Genomic DNA, 20,476 nt, shown 5'->3' with positions numbered 1-20,476 from the left:
GAGGTTTAATTGGCTCATGGTGCTGCAGGCTGTAAAGGTAGCATGGCTGGGGAGGCCTCAAGAAATTTATAGTCATGGGAGAAGGTGAAAGGGAAGCAGGCACATCTTATGTGGTGGGAGCAGAAGAAAGAGAGAGAAGGGGGAGGTGCTATACACTTAAACATTCTTGTGAGAACAAGTTTGTGAAACAATCTTGTGAATCGATCTTGTAAAACAATGTTGTGAGATCTTGTGAGAACTCACTATCATGACAACAGCAAGGGGAAAATCCACTCTCACGATCCAATCATCTCCACCAGGCCCTCCACAAACACTGGAGATCACAATTCCACATGATATTTGAGCAGGGACACAAATCCAAACCATATCGGAGAGCAAAACTGGGGGAGGCAAAGGAGGTCTGGAGATGTTAAATTTGAAATACTTGCTTAGGTGGAAAGGTTCCACTAGAAATCCAGCTCTGGAGCATTTGCGAACCAGCAAAAAACTATTAGCAGCTTAAGATAAACGAAAAAATGCAGGGGACAGATAACAAAGGAAATATCAACACTGAAGATAAAGAGGAGATGAAGAAAGAAGAAAATAATCAGGAAAATGTCCTGGTCAACATCATTCAATACTGCAGGGATATTAAGTAGGATACAAGTTGAAAAGAGGCTCCTGATGACAATTAGGAGACCACTGGTAACCTTAAACACTGCAATTTTAGTAAAGTGAAATGGATTGTGATGTGAGTAAAAGGTAAACATAAGAAGCACCAAGTATAGCCAAACTTCTGAAAATTTAACTATGACAAAGAAAGAAGAGACAATGGGTGGTAGTTTGCTGAGAAGGATAGGGTCAAATGAAAGGGTTCTCCTGGAAATAGGGACTTGGGCACCTTTTGGGGCAGAGAGAGAAAGATTGAAGAAATGAGAGAGGAGATAAGTGAAAATAAAATATTCGAGGACTATACAGGTACACAAGGAAGAGTTAGAAAGGGTTTAGGATTATGCTTCTACAGGAGTAAAAGGTAGTATGGAGGTAGAAAGGAAGGAAAATGATGGAAAATGATTACCCAGGGTGTTAGAAGGAGAGTTCTGTTTTGGGCAGGAGTGGTCTTTCTATGGGAATGTGTGATAAGTGGAGAGCAGTGAAAGGTCAATAGGGTATATAGAAGGTTAATCAGTAACTAAAAATCGCATGTTCAATAGTTTAGGAATGAGATAAGGGTTTATACATTAAAACACTGAGGGTTTTCAAAAGAAAAATTAAAAACACATTTCTTGGAAAGTGTTTTATTATTTATTTTAGAGAAAATCCTATGAAAGAGAATGCCATTTAAGATGGCTTGTGATTTTTAAAAATTAACTTTAATCTCAAATATTTAGAAAACTTGCAAGAATAAAACATTTCAAAGAACACTGTATATCCATTTACACCAAGACTCATGTATTGTTAGCTTTTGTATTTATTTGCTTTAACATTTGTGTGCATTCAAGCTCTAATTGTGTGAGTGTGTGTGTGTATACAATTTTTTTTCTGATCCTTTTGAGGGTGGGAAGTTACATATATCATGGCTCTTTACTCCTAGATACTTAAGTGTATATTTCTTAAGAACAGGGATATTTTCTTTCATAATCACAGCCTTCAACTTTAGTAAATTTAACATTGAAAATATTATGTAATCTACTCTCTATACTCCAATACTGTCAATTGACTCAAAAATAATCTTCATAGCATCCCCCTACTCCCGTCCACTACAAGATTCAGTCTCAGGTTAGGTACTGCAATTAGTTGTCACATTGGAAAGAAGATACTAAATCAAACAATTTAATAACATTCAATTCATGGGTTTGTCAAATCCCTTTCCTTCATTCAGTGCTTTGATAAAACCTGACAAACCCTGAAGTGAATTAGTTATCAATGAAGGAAAGGGATAAAAAATGGATGGATCTGAGTTTGGGAGTTACTGAAGAGATAAGGATTACAAGATTACATATGGTAAGACAGTAAGTTCAGTTCCCAAAAGGATAAACTTGAGGGGACTGTGGACCACCCAGGTGAAGATGTTAATAGGCAAAACCAAAAGGGGGAAAAAATCCTGGAGTTTGAGAAAGAGGTCAAGGCCAAAGGTAATACATTATTATATCTACAAAAATACTCACTGAGCTGATATTACACAAAAATATGTAGGATAAGAAAACCAAGAACAGAATTTCAAGAAACCCTGATGTTTACAGGAGTTGAATGAAAGGGATCAAGCAAAAGAAAGAAGGAATGGTCATGAGAAACAATAAAACCAGAGGGAATAAACTCTATTTTTATTTTTTAAAAAATGGTGAAGACAGCTCCAAGATATGAGAGCACAAATCAAATAAACAGATTGGGACTGAAAATAATTAGCGCATTTGATAACAGGAGTTTTTAATCATGACTTCATTGAAATAGTCTCCCAGAATAACAGAGGCAAGTTTGCCTAAGTTTATCTTTTGTCGTTTTCTGTTAACCTAATAAATAGTAGTTTAACTACAAACTTGATTCCTTGTCCCAGGACCTAGTACTATGCCAGCCCCCATAAAGGAAAAGTAAAGAGATCCATAAATTAACAGATCAGGGAATGGAATGAAGATAGCCCTTTGTTATCTTTAATCCTTGATTCTAATGCAGGACCATTACTTTCTTCCAATGACAAAACCTCCACTTTTACTTTCCATTGCTGAAAGTAGATGCTATCATGCTCTGTGCCTAGCTACTTGTTTCACAGCCTAGAAACTTGTCCCTGAGCAAAGAGAACTAAAATAGGATGGGGCTGATTATATGTGCACAGTTAACTGTATTGCTTACATGTTTTTTTGTTTATCCTGTCTCCACTTGGATAATACGCTGAACAAGGGCAGAATTTTTGTCATCTGTCTTACTCACTGCTATCACCTGCCTTGTCCACCTGGACACTAAATATTGCTTACTGACTGAAAGAAAGCAAATTACAGAACAGAGAGCTGAAGGCTTCTGATGGTATCATCTCAGCCACTATGAGTAGTTTCTGAGCAATCATAGAAAATCATAAAAATACCAAAAGGCTGATCCAGCCTAGGATTGCTAAGAAAATTTACATCTAAAGAAAAACTGAAACTTTACCTGATGCCTGCGACTAAAATCCCAGGAAAACTGTAAGTCACCAATTATAATGAACATCAATTTGGTACTTTTTTAGAACTCCCAACAAAAAACCAAGTAAGACAATCTCTCAAAAACCAGTAACATGAATTTTACAAAATTCAATTTTCAAAATGTATTTCTTTGAATAGTACAGTGGATATTACTTTTCATCAAAATGGTGGGGGGGGGGGGCGGGCAAACTGATAGGCTAAATATGCAGCAAAGTCACTTGCCAAAGGAAAATGCTCTGAAGAGCTTGTAATGCCTTAGAGATTTAAAAGATTTAAGTTGTAGGGTAAAATAAAATAATAAATTTGTATGGGTAAACTAATGAAAAGTTTTAACAATCTACTGTAAAAAGTTTATTTGCAACTCTAACTTCTTAGAATGTTAATAACAATTAGCACATTAATATACCACACAGGTACACCAAAAATTATGTTTAAAAAGTTTATTTTAAAAATCTAATTACAGTATCAACACATAGCTCATGATAAATTTGGAAAACATAGAAAAATAGGATAAAGAACATAAAAATCACCAATTGCAGCACCCAAATATAACCACTGTTAGCATTTTGTTGTAAACTTCCTTATTCTTTTGCTTTCTATGCACATGTACAAATATAAATGATTAAACAAACCTCAAAGTTTTCCACATAAAGAGTTCTGTATCCTATTTTCTAAATCTGATATTATATAATGTACAATTTCCTATGGCACTAGACATCCTTCAAAATCATGATTTTTAATGCCTGTGTTATAGTCTACCTCAGAGACATCTTATTCTGAACATTCTTGCTCAAAAATCACTGACATTTTTTCTAATTATTTTTCTTGTGAACAATTCCAAGAGATGAGATTATTAAATCAAAGTGCATAAATATTTTTAGGCTCCTGACTTACACTGCTTGACTGCTTTCCAGAAAGACAGTACCATTTTAAATTACCTGTGCCATATATAAAATACCTCACTAAAGAATATTCTTTTGTAAATAATTTTTCCCTCACTGAACTGAAATAATGTATAAGTAATTAAAATTAAAATCCATTTAAAATGATGAGTACCTTAATATCTGAGCAAGATTTGACATAAGATGACTGCCTTAAAGATCCAAGCAAGCAAATTTAGTTATGGAAGCACCAATACTAGTCATATGGAAAGGATCAATAAAATATTATAACATTGTAACTAGTATTATTTTTATCCAAACAGGAAAACAGTCAGAACAGTACTCTTCATACTCTTATTCAAAGAAATTGTGCTTAAGTACTCTCCACTCACGGAACATTGTAAACAGAAATTCCAGGATGTCAGGAAAAGAAATCCAAGAAACAGTAAAATGCAACACACTCAGGTCTTAAAAAAATGCAAAATAAAGGTGCAAATTGGGTTAACTAGAAGATAAGAGACATCTTTACATGGTACAGTACCTGATTAGAACTGGCTTTTTCAAGTCTGTCAATCATAATTTCAAATTGCAAAGGCTTAATTTCCATCTTTCTGTTAAGTCTATTTAATAAAGTCTCATCTTCTGAATCCATATCATAATCTGGTTGCTCGTTGTCTAGATTAAAAGCTAGAAAAGAAAGAAAAATTCTTCAAACTCAGGAGAAATTATGAAATTATACATTGTTCATCATATTTGACTGCAGACTACCTCTAAATTACAGTGCACTGACTAAAGGGGAGCTCAGGAGCAGGTATCTACAATTAATTTCAGAGACTTACTGCACAGTGGAAGAAAAAATAAAATTTTGCTTTATATATGATTTAAACAGTAAAAACGTTAAGAAATATCTTATTTTGAAAATGTATAACAGAATATAAAATAGCAGCTATAAAAAAGATGACATATACATGTTGACATGGTAGTTTGGTGGCATAATGAGAAACTTTGCCAAAATTAAGAATTGAGAAACAAGCTCAAGAACAGAGTATAATGGAAATGATGTTTCAAATTACTGAGGATAAAACAGGTATCTAATGAAAAAAAAAGAGTGTTGGCATAACAGACTAGTTATCTTAAAAAAATTAAGCTGAATTCCTATCCTACTCCTAACACCAGTAAGTGACATATTCAACAAAATTTAATGGTAAAAAGTAAAACACATAAAAATACTAGAGGATCATACAGGGTGGGAATGTTGCACGGGCAGCAACTCAGAAGCCATAACACTGATTAAAAATAGATTGATTTGACTATATAAACTTTTTAAATTTCTACTTAGAAAACTTTAAGTCAGAAGACAAAGAACAAAAAGAAAAGGTGTACTATATAAACAAAAGGCTGATTTTCTTAAAGATTTCTTGCAAATTAGAAAAAAACTAGTAACTCAACAAATATTGGCAAATGATGTGAATTGGTATTTTAGTAGAGAATAAATATCAATGATTTTTCCTCTTTTTTTTTGAGGCAAGGTCTCATTTTGTCTGTTGCCCAGGCTATAGTGCAATGGCACGATCTTGCTCACTGCAATCTCTGTCTCCTGGGCTCAAGCAATTCTCCCACCTCAGTCTCCCAAGTAAAGTTGGGACTACAGGTGTGCACAACCACACCCAGCTAATTTTGCATTTTTTGTAGGGATGGGGTTTCCCCATGTTGCCCAGGCTTGTCTGGAACTCCTGGGCTCAAGCGATCTGTCTGCCTTGGCCTTCCAAACTGCTGGGATTACAGGCATGAGCCACCACACCCAGCCAAGAATAAATGTCAATGACTTTTAAACATAAAAAAAGTTTAACTTCAGTGATAGATTGATAAATATACAATAATAAGACAATAGGTTTCACTCAGCAAAGATCTAAAACTTGATAATATGCTACTCTAGAAAGAGCAGCAGAAGAAAGCCCTCTCAAACCATGTGTGTAGGCAATTATAAACTGGTATTTAGTTTCATTAAAAATGTATCCTCTTGAACTTGGCAACTCTATTTCTAGGATTCATCTTACATATAAACATACACAGAAACAAAGATATGTACACAGGGTATTAGTTATGACACTGCAAGAAGTAAAAAATACAAAACAATGTGTGTAGGATTAGATAAATGATAGTTTACACATACATGGAATATATAGACTGAAGGTCTGAAAAAGACATTGACCCATGTATACTGACATAGAATGAAACTGATCTTCATAAATATTAAATGAAAAAAGCTAAGGAGAGGAATAGCATATATAGCGCACTAATATATGTGTTTTAAAAAGGACAAGGTTGGATATATACGCATGTGTTTGTAAATGCACAGGATATTTTTGAAAGAATACTTAAAACTAGTAATCTCTATTTCTGGTTAAGGGGACTACGAAAGGAGGGGTTCACAGATGGTGAAGCAATTTTCTTTGTTCCCATTTGTATTGTTTGACATTTTAAGCATGTACACGTATAAGTTATTAAACTATAAAGGGTAAAAAAACTAAAGTGCCACAAATTATGTGTTGAAATTACATGACAAGATTTAGAGTAAGGCACTAAAAGAGATATCAATAACCAACAGGTTGGTTATATAGAGGCTGTCTGTGCAGCGATGTGTAAATGAATATCCTACATTCATACCACATGAAATGTCCTGGCATTCTCAGATTCAGCATGACTTTCTTAAAGGTACTAACAAAGGAATAGGAACAGATGTATATAATTATCTAATTTTAGTAAAATCAGCCTCCTACTACAGATAGTACTGATGAAGTTAAAATATCTAAAGGCATTTGCTTTATAATCAGTAAATGACTACATCTCAAAAATCTAGACTTCAGTTCATTGCTTAAGAAATTTTTACCACTAGATAACAATAATAAAAACAAAAATAAATGTTAGCTAGCACTTATAAACTTATATAGTACTATGGGCAAGGTAGTACTCAAAGTGCTTTAAACATACTAAATTAACTGTCACAACCATCCTATGTGGTAGGCAGTATTTCATCTCCCAATGAGTCCCACATTCTAAAATTTGTGTTATTGTATTTAAGTATGTGATATAATCTAAAGTTAAGTCAGAGGAGTTACAGCTATCGGTGAACTAATGATAAAAACTATTTTGTAAGTATGATTCATTTAAAATATTCTTGAGAATAAAATGCATTTTTCTCTTATCTTTTATGTAAAACCTTGTCTTTATTATATGACAATCAATAATTCAAAAGCATGCTTTTAAAAAGTCAATCTAATCTGTATCAAAGTCAATGACAGAATGATACAGAGCTCATAAACTACATAGATTACTAAAAATTACTCTTCCTTTCACAAAGGATGTTGTATTTGTAAATGCACATAATGACAGTCCAATGATCTGCCTTAATCCACATACTAACAGCAAACAGTCAATAAAATCAGGCAGTTGATACAGCTAGAAGACATTTTAGAGAAAGATTTAGGAAAGTGTGGAGCAGAGTTAACACAATATACTGAATTTATAAGTTAAACAGAAGTTTTCAAAAGTTCAAGGGCAAGGCTATATATACAAATTTTGCATGACCATCTTTTATACACCTACCTAATCTTACTCACCTCTTGTTCCTCCACCTCCTATCTGCTCTATCTTCTTATTCTATTCTTACAAAAGCCAGCACCCCAGCTTGTGAGGCAGGGGAAGGAACAAGAAAAGCTGGGAAATAGTTTAGAAAAATTAATAGCGAGAATTGATAGGAGATCTGACAATGTGTTAAATCAGAACCAGGGCAAAGACTTGCACTAGCAGTCTAAGTATTCTATACTACCATTTCTCTTTCACTCAAAACCCATATAAGAATCATTATAGATTTTGTTGCTTTTAAACCAGGTACAGGTGCCTGCCTGTACCTCTCTTTACCTCAGGTTCTATTATCTCCTCTACCAGTCAGAGGTAAAAATTCTTTAAAAGCAGTGATTACTTCAGTCATACCTGTATACTCCCTACATGGCACTTAAGAGAAAAAAAAAAAAGAGGACATACTAAAAGCTACTGAATAAAAATAGCATTTCTAAAATATATAAATATAAGAAGAGATTCTTTTAAACTACAAGCAGAATATTTTAAGTTGATTGATACCTCACTTTTTGAAACCCAGATAGCTTTCTCCTGCTAAAAAATCCACTCTTACAAATAGTGGGTTAGTTTCATAGGTCAGTCAACCAAACAAAACAGATAAAACAATACCTCCCACCTCAACATAAAGAAGGGGGCAGACAGGACACTTGACAACTTCTTGATGTAGTACAGTAACAGAATTAAGATACTGACAAAGCTAATAAGGGCATGTGTCTGTGTGTACATGGAAGACTTCCTGTAGTGAAGTTAACCGAGCAGTAAACCAAAAAAAAAAAAAAAAAGAAAAGAAAAGAAAAGGAAGAAAGAAAAGAAAAATAAGCGAATTTAAAAGGGTGCATGACTACTATTAGAAGAAGAAAGGAAGCAGGAAGGAAAGTAGATGAGAAGTTCCTTGCAGTAGCCATCAGGTAGCTACCACTGCTCAGGAAAATTTGGTTGCTCTCTGGCAAAAAGAGCAACAGCTTCTGCGTAGGTAAGGAAGTGGGTATAACCTGCTGTTTGAATATATAAAGCATTCACACATTGACTGGTTATAGCTTACAAAATATATATAGTTAGTCTAAAATTAGTTGGTAAAGCAAATATTACTTCTAATTAAAAGTACCTTTCAAAGTCCCTTAGTACTTGGCCATATTCATATGTAAGTATCTAATAAGCACAGCTATTTAGTGGAATGAAAATACAGAGAACCCAGGAGAAGAAACGGTATGAGGAAAATTTTCCAGGGCCAAAAAATGGCAAGATATTTTCAGATTAAAGGGGGCTTACCAAGCATGGTATAAAATGAGTAGCATGCAATTCAATGTGGCACATAATGATGGGCCAGTTACTGCCCATTACTTCATAATACTGTTATGAATATGAATATGATTGCTATATAATATCTGTTATATAGAACTGTTTAGGGGAGACATTTATTCTCCATATTTCCATTCAAATCTCCAGGAAGGAAAAGTTTAGAAAGCACACTTTCAGCTTCTTTTCACTTGTTCTTTCTCCCCTCAGCCAAGGAAGGAGTGACGAACTGTGAACCTGGGAGAAGGACCTATCCGGTCAACAGCTTCTGGGTACATGTTCTCCAGTGGTTCTTCCTTCCTTCATAGTGGCAGCATTCTAGTCAGCCCTCCACTACATGGTAAGCACAGGGGCTGACTCTGCTCCTATTAGGGGGAGACCTGCTCTCTCAGTGACCAACCAGCATTAGAGTATGTTTGTCTAATTCAGGGGTTAAATAATAGAATGTCCACGAAGGCCAAATATCTCACCTTCCACACCACTTTTATTAGTAATAAAGCTGAAATTTTATGTCCACGTATTTATCAATTAGTTTCAAAGCAGAAGAGAAAGGAATGTTATTTCTTGCCTTCCTAAAGCCTCTAAATTATAAACTTACTAATTTATTTTTATAAATGGCTACACTTATTCTGACTCCAAAACATTCTATTTTCTATACTCAGTCTCCATCATATGTCCTTTTGACAATACACACTCAACACCCAGAATTCATGTCACTTACCCAATTCACTTACCCTCTTTTCTCTGGTTATTTACACAACTAGGATGCAACTGCACATATAGCATAAGTACCCTCTAACACACTGAATGTAAACCAATCAAAAGTACTTTAAATTTAAGGCTTTATAATAACAACAAAAACCACACTAATAATTTTTCTAATTTAATTCTGTGAATTTAGAACTCTTTATGTAAACCCATCTCTGTATTTATAGATGTTAATCACTGTGTGTGTCTGTCCCTAGACTCTCCTCAGCCATGTTTGACAGGTGACACTCCAATCCACAGGGTATCTGTGGGATCACAGATGAGCAACTGGCTCTCAAACAGCCAGGGTTTAAAGTGTACGTGGGCCAAATTTCCTCTAACAGAAATGTGAGCACAGAGATAGCTTCTGGTTAAATAAAGCAAAATGAACACATACTTATCTCAAAATCCCATTAAAACAAAAGCAAAGGAGTTTTTGTTGTTGTTGTTGTTTCAAATGGCATAAATCTTTACGGGTAACAGAAACAAAGTGAGAATCATCAATTAAATTTTCAGAGTTATAAATGGCATGTATTAGCAGACAAAGAGAATGCTAAAATATAAAATGGCTGCAGGGGACAGACAACAGGAAGCAGGACCCACTCCCACCCCCTGCCCTGGCCCCATCTAAAGAGTCAGAGCAGGCTTCTCCAGCTCGTGGCCCACGGGCCGCATGCAGCCCAGGACAGCTTTGAATGTGGCTCAACACAGATTCGTAAACTTTCTTAAAACATTATGAGATTTTTTTGCACTTTTTTTTTTTTTTAAGCTCATCAGCTATCATTACTGTTAGTGTATTTTATGTGTAACCCAAGGCAATTCTTCTTCTTCCAATGTGGCCCAGGGAAGCCAAATGATTGGACATCCCTGAGAGAGCTGAAATCAACAGTTACTCTTTCCCTTATTCAGTGTAGCTATGCAACTATTTTTCCTTCCAAATAGTATCAGACTGAAGGTTTGACCTACAAAGGTTGCTTCAGAGAGCCTGTGGACTCTGAAGCACTAGGCACGCTGAGGGCAAGTACAAAGCTCCATGCCAAAGGAGAAAGAGAGTAGTGGAAGTCTACAAATGGAACCATGGAATCTTCCACTACAGCCATCCCACTCCTCCATCTCCAGCACCCCCCTCAGCCATAAATACAAAAATACTGTCAGCCACCCAGGAATAAGACTGTGTGGGGAGGCAGGGATAGAGGTAATAACTAGACCTCTTCGAATATATTTAATTTTATAGATAGGACTTTTGGTATCATGTAAATATTTTACATAATTACAAAATGAAATAACGTGTTGAAAAAAATCCCTAAAATTACAAAGTAAATGGAACAAGTAAAGCCAATTGTCACTTGGGTTCTACTGAAAGTGCCTTTAAGATACTGTAAAGTGACTGTACATTTCTAGTGGGAATACCCTAAGAAATAAAAGCAAAAATCAATCGATCAACAAACAAAAAAACCTGAAATTAGTTTTATTTCTTTCTTGAGACATGGTCTTGCTCTGTTGCCCAGGCTGGAGTGCAATGGCACAATCTTGGCTGCAGCCTTGATCTCCCGGGCTCAAGTCATTCTCCCACTTCAGCTTCCCAAGTAGCTAGGACTACAGATGCATGCCACCAGGCATGGCTAATTTTTTTTTTTTTTTTTTTTTTTTGTAGAAATGGGGCTTCACCATGTTCCCCAGGCTGCTTTTGAACTCCTAGGCTGAAGCAATCTGCCTCAGCCTCCCAAACTGCTGAAACTACAGGCATGAGCCATCGTGTGCGGCCCTGAAACTTTTTTGGTAAAATTATATTGTTGGTGAAAGAGTTGTATTTTATTCTGAGACTACTGTGACAAAACATGGGGATTATGCAAATGCCCTTAAGAACTGATATTAAAAAAAAGTAAGTGTGGAAAAAAAGTAACTGTAGAAAAAAGTGTGGAAGGTTAAAACCTTTAGTCTTGAATTAGAGAAATCGTAATATAAATTCATGATGTATTTTATCTCAAAATTTTTTAAGTGCATATTTCATAGGTCAGGCCTACTAATCAATCTTAGAGACATGGCCAACCCAGTAGTAATGAACACCCCTAGGACCCAACTTACAGTCTACAAATACAATTTCCCACTAAAAGAAACAAGAGCACCCTGTGGAAATGACTGACTTCAGATCTGGGCCAGGAAAACATGTAAGGTAACCCTACCACACTTTAGTTTTCTTGCTTTCTGGTATAATATTATCATGTCAAAAAAAACCTCAAGAGCAAACCTGAATAGGTTCCTACTGCCCAAAAACAGCAATAAGGATAATAAATTCAATGGATTAAAATATAATACTAATGTATAAATCCATGATCCATAATGATTTTAAAACAAAATAAACATCCTCATAATCATTTCTGGAGAGTACTAAAAAATCAGTCTCCATCAGGAAGTATATAATTTTTCGTTGTTTCTCTTCTTTTGTGATGTCAGCAACCATTAATGACAATTATCTTGATCTTCATTAGGGGTTACAAAATAATTTTTTATCATTCCTGCTTGATTTACATTAGCTGGAATACTTCTATAAAGAGAAACTTCCTCTTTCTCAATTATTCAGAGATCCTGAAATACAGTACATAGAAAAGAAAGATAAATGCTTGATTCCTGATTAAAAGAATCTTAAGAGACTGATTAACCAGCTATAACATATGGAAATTTTCTGGATCCCAATTAAAAAGTATCAGCTGTTAAAAAAAAGTAAGATAAATGAGATCATTTATCTTATAAGACAGCCAAGAAATATGCACACTGATTAAATATTTGATGATATTAAGAAAAGGATGTTTTTCTTTTAAGGAGTGATGTGATATTATTCTAATAGTATTATTACATATTAATAGTATTACTATAATACTTTTAGATAATATTATAACTATGCTTTAATATCCCCAGAGCAAATAATGTTGGGATGGCTATAAAATCATGGAGGTGGAAGAAAAGGTATAAGTATAGAGAAACAATATTGGCCAGTAGTATATGACCGTTCATTATTATTATTTCTACTTTTGAATGTTAAAATTTTTCCATAAGTTTTTAAAAAGATAAATATGTAGAATATATAAAGAGTCTCTTTAAAAATTCAGTAAGAAAATGACCCAGAGAAAAACAGACCCAAAGATAGGAAAAGGTAATCTACATAAAAATGTTTAACTTCGCTTTTGTGATTGATAAGAGGCAAATTTAAATCAACAAATACCAATTCATACCCATCAAACTGACAAAAATTGTAAAGTTTCACAGTAACAAGTGTTGATAAAAATATGAGACAACAAGAACTCTCATACACTACTGGTGAAAATATAAACTGATATCAGTTTGAAGAACAATTCTGCAGTATCTAAAGTTAAACATGTACTTTTTATAAGACCCAGCAATTCCACTTACAGGCCCACAACCTACCTAGAAAAGCTCTCATAAATGTGGACAAGATGACACACACAAGGCCATTCATAACATTATATTCATATAAGCAAAAACCATGTCCATCGATAAGAATAGGAAAACTGAGATATATTTGTACAAAATATTTATGAAACGAAAACTATGTTTACATAAAAACATGCACACAAATGTTCATAGCAACTTTATTCATAATAGCCAAAAATTAGAAACAATTCAAATGTCCTTCAATGATAAAAAAAATCAAACTGTAGTACATGAAATTATACTCAGCAATAAATAAGATCAAACTACTGACACATGCAACAACTTGGATAATCTCAATGGAACTAGGCTGAGTTAAAAAAAAAAAAAGAAATCAATTCCAAAAAGTTATATACATACTGTAGATTTCACTTACGTAACATTCCTTGAAATGACAAAATAATAGAGATGGATAACAGATTAGTTGCTATAAAACAAGGGCAATAAATGCACCTATCTCAAAGGATTCTTGTAGAAATTAAATGAAATGATTTGTGCATATTACACTGCCCCCTACAAAGTATGTGTTCAATAAAGGCAAGCAATTATTATTACTGAACTCCATTACTATACCCTATTAGTAGGTCAAGACTATCCTCTAATTTAGCCAGAAGTGAAAGTCAAGTACTATAGAATTTTATAGGTCTTTTTAATATTAATGTTCTTAATAATCGTTGTATACAGAAATCATGGTTTTTAGTTTAAATAATTTGAAGTCTCAACTATGAATAACTGGAAATTATAAAAGTGTATTGCAAAAAAAAAAGTACTTATTTCTGCCTCTCTGAAGGTTAACACTTTCCATGTATGAGCTGCTACATCTATTTCTTTGGCTTATTTTTTTAAAGATTAATTTGTACCCAATGTGCTTTTGATTTATAAAACTTAAAGTCACTAGGGCTTCAATGGGGAAACATTTCAAATTAATTCATAGAAAAAAAAAAGACGGGGATAACATGTATCCAAACATGGTTACATGTAGGAATAATTTTTTCTATTATTCTGTGAGTCCACATATATAAAATTCTAATTTAAAGCAAAAAAGAAGTAATAAACAACCAGGCATGGGGACTTGCTAAGTAAAAGACAAGTGATACCACAAATCATTTCTTTTCCTATATGTTTTCCATTTTCTTGGAAAAGAAAAGTGACTCTAAGCTACTTTCCAGTGGATTCTAATTATTTCTTTGGTTAAAATAGTCTAGCCCAAAGAATGGCAAACTATGGTCTGTGAGACAAGTCTGGCCTGCAGCTTGTTTTTGGTAAGGCTGTGAAAAGGTAAAACAAAACGAACAAACAAACAGATTTTTACATTTTTAATGGATAATTTTAAAAGTAATAATAAAAAGGGTCAGGCACGGTGGCTCACGGCTATAATCCCAGGACTTTGGGAGGTTATGGTGGAAGATTGCTTGAGCCCAGGAGTTCAAGACCAGCCTGGACAACATGGTGAAACTCCATCACTACAAAAAAACAGCTGGGGGCAGTGGCATTAAGCCTGTAGTACCAGCTACCTGGGAGGCTGAGCTGGGAGGATGGCTGGAGCCCAGGAGCTCAAGGATGCAGTGAGCTATGACGGCGGCACTGCACTCCTGCCTGGGTGACAGAGTGAGACCCTGTATCCCCCCCCCCCCCAAAAAAAAAAAATCCAGAGAGAGAAAGAAAAGAGAAAGGTAATAATAAAAAGGAATAGGAGAAAAGGAGAAGAACATGTGATAGAGATCAATAGTGGCCTCCCAGAACCCAATATATTTACTAACTAGCCCTTTACACAAAAAAGATTTGCTCATCCCTAGTTTAAGTTCATTAGGAAAAATAAAGTATTTCTGAGAAACTGGGAATGTGAATGATCAGCAAAGGCTACTAAGGAAGTACAATTTTCAAGATTTCACTCTTTGTGGTATGGTTTCCTCTAGGCCCTCTCTCCAGCTTCATCATCCATATACAGAGAAAACAATCTTATGTGATATTATCAAGAGATACTGTTTGCAATACTCTTAGGGATGGGAGCTAACGGCAAGAAATCTATTATTCTTTAAAAAATAAAATCTTCCTTAAGGATTGACTAGCTCTAAAAAGTTCAAAAAAGTTCAAGTCTGAATTTGGCCAGTAATTTGTGTCTGGGTCCCTAAAGTTAGCTTCTTGTTTTTTATTAACTGAAAAAAAAAAAAAAAGAGCTATTCACTTAATATTTAGAATTGACCACTAGAATTTGATTTACATTGTTATGAAAAATACAAATATGTCTGCTATAACATGATAGATATTCCTAAAAAAATCCTTTATATGCAAAATTGTATACAAAAATACAGGTTTATTAAAAAAACTTATCATTTTGTTATCAGAGTCCAAACAAACTATAAATGCTATTTTAGATGACCACATAAGCCACTCAGAGTGGTTGGCTACTACCTCAAGGGATATTAAAAATAGACAAAAATGGCCGGGCACAGTGGCTCATGCCTGTAATCCCAGCACTTTGGAAGGCCAAGGTGGGCGGATCACCTGAGATCAGGAGTTCAAGACCAGCCTGGCAAACATGGTGAAATCCCATCTTTACAAAAAATACAAAAATTAGCCGGGCACGGTAGCGCGCACCTATAGTCTCAGCTACTTGGGAGGCTGAGGCAGGAGAATCGCTTGAACCTGTGAGGCGGAGGCTGCAGTGAGCCGAGATCGTGCCACTGCACTCTAGCCTAGGCAACAGAATGAGACTACATCTCAAAAAAAAAAAAAAAAAAAAGACAAAAATAACAGAATGGAATCACTGACTTGTGGGTGCTGAGACAAACAGACTGCAATAAAGCACTGTTTGACGGCATCAGGAGAAAATGCAACTAGCCACTAGCTAAGAGCTGTGCAAGACTGCGGGTGCACCTCTCTGGGAAAGGAACCCCTTAGGTACAGGCAGTCATTTTTAATTTTCTTAGAATAATAGAATTGAAAGAACTCTTTGCCCCTTCCCACAGAAGATTTTACTTTATTTCCTGATTCTAGCTCCCCTTGGTGAGGAAAAACCATAAGAGAGCCTGGACAACTTCCATGTAGTACTGACATTCACTCTTTTTTATCAATTGTTACAAAAGACTGCAAATTCTCTGTGGTAGCTTTTTGTAAATAAATGAGATACTGTTTATAAATCTTACCAATTAGTAAATGAACAATGAGCTCATTACTTTTCCCACTATACCACACAGAAGCTAAATTAAACCTTTCTAATCATAACAGCAGTAAGGAAAAATTCTTTGGACTGTCAAAGGGAGCAAAGATACAGATAAATCAAAAGATTATTTTTGTTAGACTTATACATTTAAGCTTTCCAACATTTATCTATGAATTATCAATGGTGGTGTTTTTTAATGTAAAGAGAAGCAATATCCATGTTTATACAAAGCCCCTACTTTCATTCATCTGTAAATTTCTGGCCGGGAGCAGTGGCTCACGCCTGTAATCCCAGCACTTTGGGAGGCTGAGGCAGGCAGATCACCTGAAGTAAGGAGTTCAAGATCAGCCTCGTCAACATGGTAAACCCTGTCTCTACTAAAAATACAAAAATTAGCTGGGTGTGGTGGTGGGCCTCTGTAATCCCAGCTATTCGGGAGGCTGAGACCGGAGAATGGCTTGAACCCAGGAGGCGGAGGTTGTAGTGAGCGGAGACTGTGCCATTGCACTCCAGCCTGGGTGACAAGAGTGAAACTCCACCTCAAAAAAAAAAAATCGTAAATATTTACTTCTGAAAATTATTTGTCAATATCTAAACCTCTTGATAGCAGGCAACTAAATAAGACAGAAACACAAGCACACCTTGTTTCTAAAGGCGATTACTTTGAGTATTAACAGCACTCTGCAAAAGTGTCATTCACTTAAAATCTCTTTGGTCTATCCTCTTCCAACTCTGTATTTCCTTTCTTATATAACTTTTCAAAACTATTTTTACCAGTCCAATGAATCCAGTAACAACGAACACTGACTGTACCTCAAGTACAACATGTATAACAGTATCCCTTCTAAATTAGGTTAGGTACTAATACTAAATGGCAAAGAGAAAGTAGATGCAAGGGCATTCTAAACAGAGCAGCAGGAACAGACAGGAAAGCAGAGAGGATATCCTTAACTGCAAGAGATATAAATTATCAAAAACGAGACTGGATAAAAGCTATATGATACAAATCCATTTTCAAGCAGAACAAATATTCAGGACCATATGTTCAATGAAGTTGTATGCACAAATATAAAACGTAGATTTAAAGAATGCAGGGTTGAATAGTTTACAAGTCTAGCAATAGTGCTGTTGTATATCTAACTTTCAGTTAAATGGTTCCTAGTATATACTAAAATGGCCTCTCAGTAGGTAGACATATGAACTAAGAAGTATTTAAATAAAACCATATTTTCCTTAGAGCCTGTATACTTCTTAACCCTAAGGAGATCATGGGATCTGACAGACTCAGATGCCCCTCCTTGATGTATCGCGAAAGCCTGTAAGCCAGTGTTTCTCAAACTCTAGCACTCACCAGAATCATCTGAAGGGTTTGTTAAGACAGGTTACTGGGCCTGATCATCAGTTTCTGATCCAGCAGATTTGGGGTGGGGCTTGTTAATGTGCATTTCTAACGTGTTCCCAAGTGATGTTGGACCATGTTTAGAGAAATACTGCTCTAAACCCACAGTCTTTGCTCTAAAACATTATAAACTTTACTTGTGGTAACTGTGAAATACACTGAACTTTAAAAATCTGTAAACCTTTAAGGTTCTCAGGCTTCAATAACCTTAAAGACAGCTAATGAAAAGCAAATGTATCTAAAAGTTCAGAAGCAACCCAAGCACCATAATCTCCTTTGCTTGGAGCTCTCCAAAGTTCTGACCTAGCTTCCAACTTTAGCTTAAACATGTACTAAAAGACCCTGAATGCTGATACCTAGGACTCTTCACGTTGAATCTTCCAGACTTCCTAGAATTATAAAACTTGGCTGCAGATCATATGCACAACTCCCACCTCTACCAATTGACAACTCAAGAAAATGAAGTGCAGAAAAGTTCAAAGCCATATTCCACAAGGTAATGCAATCCAAGTCTACTGACTAATTTAAAATTTTTAAAGCTCCAGGTCCATGCCATAATCAAGATTATTCCTAGTCTTTTTGCTGACTAGCTAACTACACACTACACTCCTCTCCTCCTTTGCAAAATTCACATTTTATATAAGTAACAAATATTACTGGCCAAAATTAGTGGTAATGATGACAACTATGAGAACCACAGGCCATAAGAATGGGCAACTGGATACTGTACATCTTTCAGGGAAGGATTTTCATAATTACAGAGAGGACAGAGCCTAACGACAGAATCTAGGGGATACAAGAATATATATTTTTTAATGATTTTAAAAGGCAGTTGTGTAAAGATAATGACCCTTTTATTCTCCCTCTAACTATGCATTTTCTTAAGTTTTTTCTCATTCATCAGATTTTCCATCCCTTGTTGCTTTATAATAACCAAATGGAAAACTGGGTGAAGGACAGTAATAGTTCAGAAGGTAAAAATGCAAATGGCTCCTAAACAGATGAAAAGATACCCAACTTCATTCTTAACATGAAATCTAAACTAAAACAATCCTGAGAGAAATTCAAGTAAAGTCTGGGGTTTAGTTAATAATAATGTACTTCTGACACAGGTAACGCAAGATGTTACATTAAAGGAAACTAAAACTGGATGAGAGGTATAGATACAGGAACTATCTATACTACCTTTGCCAATTCTTCAGTAAATCTAAAAATTTTCCAAAATAAAAGGCTTATTAAAAAAAATACTACTCTGAGGTATGTAATTTTTCACCTGTCAGATTAGCAAAATTTCAAAACTAAAAGCAGTCTTTTGACAGGGTGTAGGAAAACAAGCACTCCTGTACAAGCTAGTACAAAATGGTATAACTCCTATAGAGTGATTTGGCAACTTCTGTAACAGATATCATCACACCTCTATGAAATTCTATTTGTTCACAGTTATCCATTATTCACCATGAACTATTTATAATATGTAACAAAAAGAAAACGATCCAAGTTTGCTTTTTTTTTTTTTTTTTTTGAGATGGAGTTCCACTCTGTCGCCCAGGCTGGAGTGCAGTGGCGCGATCTTGCCTCACTGCAAACTCCACCTCCCGGGTTCACACCATTCTCCTGCCTCAGCCTCCCGAGTAGCTGGGACTACAGGCGCCCACCACCATGCCCGGCTAATTTTTTGTATTTTTAGTAGAGACAGGGTTTCACTGTGTTAGCCAGGATGGTCTCGATCTCCCGACCTCGTGATCTGCCCGCCTTGGCCTCCCAAAGTGCTGGGATTACAGGCGTGAGCTACCGTGCCCGGCCTTTTTTTAAAAAAAAAAAGAGAAAAGGCCTCACTTTGTCAGGATGCAGTGCAGTAGCACAATCATGGCTCACTGTAACCCTGACCTCTTAGGCTCAAGTGATCCTCCCACCTCAGCCTCCCAAATAGCTGGGACTACAGACATAACACCACCACACCTGGCTGACTTTTTAGTTTATGTAGATGTGGTCTTACTATATTGACCAGTCTGGTCTTGAACTTCTGGCCTCAAGTCTAGGCCTCCCAAAGTGCTGGGATTTCAAGTATGAGCAATGTGCCCAGCCCTAAGTTCGTTTTTTCTAGAAAACTGGATAATAAACGAGCACACCCAAACAATGGACTATTATGCAGTGATTAAAAAAGAATGAGAACATATGCACATATTAATATAGGATAATTTTGAGACTATATTATTAAGCAAAACAAACAAACAAACAAAAAAAGCAAGGTGCTACAAAAAGCATACATATGTAAGATAAGGTTTAAAAATACACTTTCTTGGCAGGGTGTGGTGGCTCGTGCCTGTAATCCTAGTATTTTGGGAGGCCGAGGTGGGAGACTGCTTGAACCTAGGAATTCAAAACCAGCCTGAGCAACATGGTAAGCTCCTGTGATTCTAGCTGTTGGGGAGGCTCAGGCAGGAGGATCACTTGAGTGCAGAAAGTTGATGCTCCAGTGAGCCATGAGCATGCCACTGCACTCCAGCCTAGGTGATGAAGTGAGTGAGACTCTGTCTCAAAAGAGAAAAGAAAAGAATACAAATTCCTATGTGCTTGAAACCCTAAAAGAATACATGAACTTATGGTCACTTGTGGTCACTTATAAAGGAGGGGTGGTTGGAGTGGAGAGTGTACAGAAGTGAGTTTATTTTTATACACTTTTCTTTTGAAATCATTTGAATGCATTATCTTTTGAAATAAAACAAGATCATGTTATTTTGTGAATCTAAAG

The 20,476-nt window shown here is 35.6% G+C and overlaps 1 protein-coding gene across 2 annotated transcripts in view; it reads right to left on the bottom strand.

Annotated features, from left to right (window-relative positions):
• EPC2 (enhancer of polycomb homolog 2) overlaps positions 1-20,476 on the bottom strand; it is a 143,041-nt gene that overhangs the window by 39,172 nt on the left and 83,393 nt on the right. For both annotated transcript variants that reach the window (XM_004032631.5, XM_019022780.3), the window contains exon 3: positions 4,575-4,720. In XM_004032631.5, coding sequence (XP_004032679.1) covers positions 4,575-4,720 — 146 coding nt within the window. The remainder of the gene's footprint in view (positions 1-4,574; positions 4,721-20,476) is intronic.

This window comes from Gorilla gorilla, chromosome 11, assembly GCF_029281585.2.
Source record: "Gorilla gorilla gorilla isolate KB3781 chromosome 11, NHGRI_mGorGor1-v2.1_pri, whole genome shotgun sequence".
Classification (NCBI taxonomy): domain Eukaryota; kingdom Metazoa; phylum Chordata; class Mammalia; order Primates; family Hominidae; genus Gorilla; species Gorilla gorilla.
Note: the sequence above shows the minus strand (reverse complement) of the source record. Positions and strands in the feature narration are given on the sequence as shown.